General features: G+C 41.1%; 1 protein-coding gene across 1 annotated transcript in view; it reads right to left on the bottom strand.

Annotated features, from left to right (window-relative positions):
* The window catches only part of LOC108689328 (protein vein), a 382,945-nt gene extending 378,548 nt beyond the window's left edge, over positions 1-4,397 (bottom strand). The window contains exon 1 of the mRNA XM_018196062.1: positions 3,161-4,397. Coding sequence (XP_018051551.1) covers positions 3,161-4,397 — 1,237 coding nt within the window. The remainder of the gene's footprint in view (positions 1-3,160) is intronic.
* Positions 4,398-4,989: the final 592 nt, after the last annotated feature.

Genomic DNA, 4,989 nt, shown 5'->3' with positions numbered 1-4,989 from the left:
TATTTATAATTCATCAAACATTAATTTTAAACAAATTTATTCTTAATTCCTAATTGCTGAAAGCTACCTTTAATTAAGAGTCCTAATGAAATAATTAGCATTAGATAAATTCAAACAAAAGTTGAAATAAATATGTGCACGATTAAAATTTCCCTCCCAAATCTCCCTCGAGATGTCACTTGTAGGAATTCATGAGCGTGTCTCTTGGAAAGGGAACATGACCCTGTTCCGTCGTTCGTCACGTTCGGCGCGATAAATCGACCGCGGAAGGTCGTCATGCGAGTCAAACGGTAGAGTCATCCGGCAACGGTCCATGCAGCTACCAAGATGAGGTGGGGGACCAGTGATCTCGGCGACACCGAATCGCGCAGAGAGGTGGAAGCGCATTGAACCGACGCCGGCAACAAATTGGACCACCTTCAAAAACTCACCGCTCGTTAAGCACCGACGCAATGCGACGCAACTCAACGCAATGCAATGGCAACGATTGGCGAGAGCGATGTCACGTATTATTATATCGACGATTGCGAAGCGTCCGCGTGTGTGAGTACGAGAGAAACGCCGAGATGTATACTTTATGTATCTCGCGCGAGCACAAGATTCAGTGCGAGGCGACGCGAGGCGGATTCGCGACTTACGTGGCGGGTTAAATATAAGCGCGACGCACGGCGTCCCGACGATCGCCTCTCTTCTACGTACGCGTCCTGCATTATAGCAACGCGAGATAATCTGATCGCTTGGATACTTCGTCGGATTACGCTGTCCTTGAAATTCGCGGAAGCGCAAGAAAAGATGTTTATTAGCAGTGATTTTTAAAGCAATCCTTCTCTCTCTTTCATCGCTACTCTTACAAAGCTTCGTTTGTGCAATTATGATCTTTCCAAAATTAGATATGAGTTTCGTACAATTTCATGCTCTCTCTCTCTCCTACTCTTCTCTCTCTCTTCTTTTTCCTGTCTAATATCCTTTCCTCTCTATTCTACTTCATTATATTTTATTTTATTATTAGATACGCAAACATCGGTTCATTAAAACGTCTCAATTGAAAATATTCGAAAATAGTGTCCATTAAAAATTCCATGACTTCAATATCTCAATCTTGTTTGCTGTAAATTTTCAATCATTCTAATGTCAAATATAAGAATTAATTTAAAACAAGATTGTCATACTACGAAAGGAAATGAAAGGGTATTAAAGCAATACCGCAGAAATTATGAAATTATACCGATTTAATAAAGACCACATTTGAGTCGAAAATAAATTCCACTAAATTTCTGTACAATTTTTTGTAGGAATTTATACTTCAATTAACAGTTAAAACATGTTCTGTAAATTAATAAAAGTTAGTACTGAATTTAAACATAAACTGTGCCTGTACATCCGTGGTATATCACGCGAATTAAAATATTTACGTGCGTTTACATAAGTTAGGTACCATATTGCTGGGCTGTCTGCAAAAGGGAAATATGTATACGCGCCTGTTGGAGCATCCCTCTCCATATTAACAATATTGCCGTGCTATATCCCAAAACTGATCGAGAATTCTACATCGACGACGTGTTTCAGTTAAAAAACTATCAGGTAGAGTACATCAAGCTCGATCGTACCCTCGAGTCATCACAATCGATCGAAGCGATTGCACGAACAATTATCGAGAACAAGTGAGATATCACGCGGAGTGCTCCTGTTTATTCCCGAACGCCCTTAGGGATGTTAAATTCTTTCGCGTGCTTAAATATGCAACGGATTTATTGGCGTATTTTACGGATCGATATTCACCGTCGAAAGTCGAGCTAATAATTTTTACCAAGTATATTTCGAAAACTTAGTACCTAGATAGCTAGGATCTTTAATTATGATTCCGCTAAAGTGAAATTAGAAATTAATCGAGTTTAAAAGAACAACTTTGTTCCATTACGTTCAAACACTTTATTTTTACTAAAGTATGCAAGTCTTTACATCTTTAAAGAATAATGTTTAAAATTTTTCAACAAGAAATATAATACTATATATATGTAGCATGCGATAAAAAGTTTTGCATGCTAGATACATTTATTCATTAATTTATGTTAACGAGAGTATAATATGCACAGTAAATGTATAATAGTTATTGTAGAAATTTCATCACTGCATTTATTGTTTTTTTTAGAATAATAAAACTTACAAATCGCAATAAGCTACAATAATTATTATTGTGAGATATGTGGTTCAAAAGAAGAGTTAATAAATGAAATTATTCTACGAAAAGTAATTATTCTTCTTCTTTGTAGAATAATTTCATTTATCAACTCTTTTTAGATCATTTACTTAATAAATGCAAAAATATAGTATATTTAATATTCTGAATTATTAAAATGTGATATTGACAATAACAAAAATTCCAAATATTTTATTATAAATATTAAAATAAATATTATAATGCAGCAGCTTCTTAATTAGCATATTAATTAACGTTGCATCTAAGAGTGCCTTAACAGCGCCAACATCATTTCATAAAAATTTTTATTGAAAAATTAGATTTTCCAAAAGAATCAATATCTAGATATAATAACGGTTCTCTCTAAAAAAAAATTATTAAAATTAATTCACATCTTTGAAAATATCGGAGATATCATCTAAGATAAATTAATGTTGCAATAAAAAAAATTTGAATTGAAAACAGTGAAATAACAAGTGCAACAAGTACCATCATAAAAAAATTTAGAGAAATTATTTCTCTCTAAACAATATTTGATTATTTGAAGAAAGTATATACACAAATTTTTGTATATTCATTTCACCATAAATGTTTTAATAAATCGTTTTTATACGCATTATTAACTGTTATGAACTATATTGAGAAAAATGTTCTGGTTGTATCAATAAGAAATACAAATAAAACAAATTTCAATCATATGAATTAGAATCCTGGTTATCGTAATGAAATTTCTGATTATCTCGATTAGAAAGCTCAATAGATTTAATTATGAATTTGTCTGAATTTGTACCCTTTTGATTGAATACCAGAATTTTAATTAAAATAACGACCTTTTTCCGTGTGTAGATTGGAGTAAAATAATACTTTCTTTTTTTACATCAAACTTTTGATTATCACTTTCCATCAGCACGCACTCGATTTATTAATCACGGATTATAAATACGCATAACTTTTGGGACTTACCGTAATCCGGTCGAACGACAGCTTGGACGACCTGTTCGTTCTTCTTGTTTCGGATCACAGGCTCGCCGAGGATCGTGAAGTTTCTGGGTCCCACGCGATTCACAAACACTAGATACACTTTGCCCCTTTTAATATTGGCTCGCACCACACCACTTGGATTATCGCGTTGCTGTTGCTGTTGCTGCTGCTGCTGCTGCTGCTGCTGCTGCTGCTGCTGCTGCTGCTGCTGCTGCTGCTGCTGCTGCTGCTGCTGCATGTTGCCCACGGTCTCGTGGCCATTGCACACGGTCGACTTGCCAGGCACCGATTTGTCGCGGAAATGTAGTCGCACGCTGTCGTTCTTCTGCAGCGGCTGAAATCCCGGCTGGCTCTTGTATACCTGTTTTACCTCGAAGGTCACCGCGTAGTTCAAGCCGGGTTTCCTCCGCGAGGACATGCTGCGAGCCTTACCCTCGAACACAGTGGGCGCCAGGAAAGCCCGATTGCCCACATCAACATCAGGACACCAATTCTGACCGCGGCAACCTCTATCCTTGTTTCTGCAACGGCGTCGCTGCTCGCGTGGCGAGTCCGCCCTCGTGCGATTCTTTGGTCGTTGCTTCGCTGATCTGGCGACCCGCGGCCGTTGCATTGACGACTCCGCCGGCGTCGGTATCATCGCCGGTGAGTACGTAAGGGGTGCCTGCGTTGAGGAGTGACGGGGTGCGCGAGTCAGACCAGACTCATTTACCTCTGGGTGAAAGGTGTGAACGCGCGTCTCCGTCTCAATGATGGAAAGATTGGGCTTCGAGAGGTTCTCTGTTCGCTTGAGACTCGGCGTAATCTGCCGAGTTCCAGGATCCACTTCGGGCGACGTTGCTCCACGTGTCGTGAAGTAATACGAGATCCGTCGTACATCGTTCCCCGAAAATTGTTCTCCATCTCGCAAGGGATCTTCTTCGAAACGCACCAGGCTCAAATCAATCGGCGAGATCTCGTCAAGGTCACGATGAGCAGAATGAATTTCGGAGTGTTTCAGATATTCTGAAATTTCTCGCGACTGATACCCCGTAATTTCGTCAATGTTGGCTTCGTCCACTGCGCTTATCAGTGGACGATAATGCCTCGCCTCGATGACGCTTGTCGTCGATCCAGACGTCTTCTCGAGGGTGTCCCGAATGGCGGGGGGTGCCGCAGCGAGCGCGAGTGCGCCCCACCAGCCGCTTAAGAACCCGGCCAAAAGCAGAGGCGCCCACATTATCCAACCTGGTTGGCGGTGTGATCGGGGGTGAGGTCGACACCTCGGTCACCCCGATTCGCACAGAGGCACACGTTTCTCGCCCCCTCCTCCTCCTCCTCCTCCTCCTCGAGCTCGGGGAGCGTGCCCCTTTTGTTGCCGCAAGTACTTTTGCGAGTCCTATGTTAACCGGAGTTTCTGTTTCTTAATCTTTTTTGTTGTTTCCCCCCTCGCAATTAGTCACCTGTGGTGACCTGGTCTTCACGATCTCGTTCCGTTCGCCAAATGGATTGAATCAGCTTATTGTCTGCTGCTTCTTCTAGACTCAGATTCCTCACGAGGTATTGTACCACCGGTAATGGAACGTCGGGGTTTCTTCCATATTCCTCTTCATCCTACGCGATACTATTCTCCTCATCCTCAAAGCCGGCGCGAGCAGCCGTGGCGAGCCGCACCATGCGGCCGCTTCTCTCTCCTTATCTTCGCGTCTTTCTTTTTCTCTTCGGCAAAGTGTCGTATTATTATCGCAGATGATTCCGACCAGCGGCTGCGACAATCGCGGATGCGACAACCAGCATCGATCTCTCATAGATCGTGATCATTATGTTTCGCA

This window comes from Atta colombica, unplaced genomic scaffold (assembly GCF_001594045.1).
Source record: "Atta colombica isolate Treedump-2 unplaced genomic scaffold, Acol1.0 scaffold27, whole genome shotgun sequence".
In the NCBI taxonomy this organism is placed as follows: Eukaryota; Metazoa; Arthropoda; class Insecta; order Hymenoptera; family Formicidae; genus Atta; species Atta colombica.
This window is presented reverse-complemented; position numbering and strand designations above follow the sequence as displayed.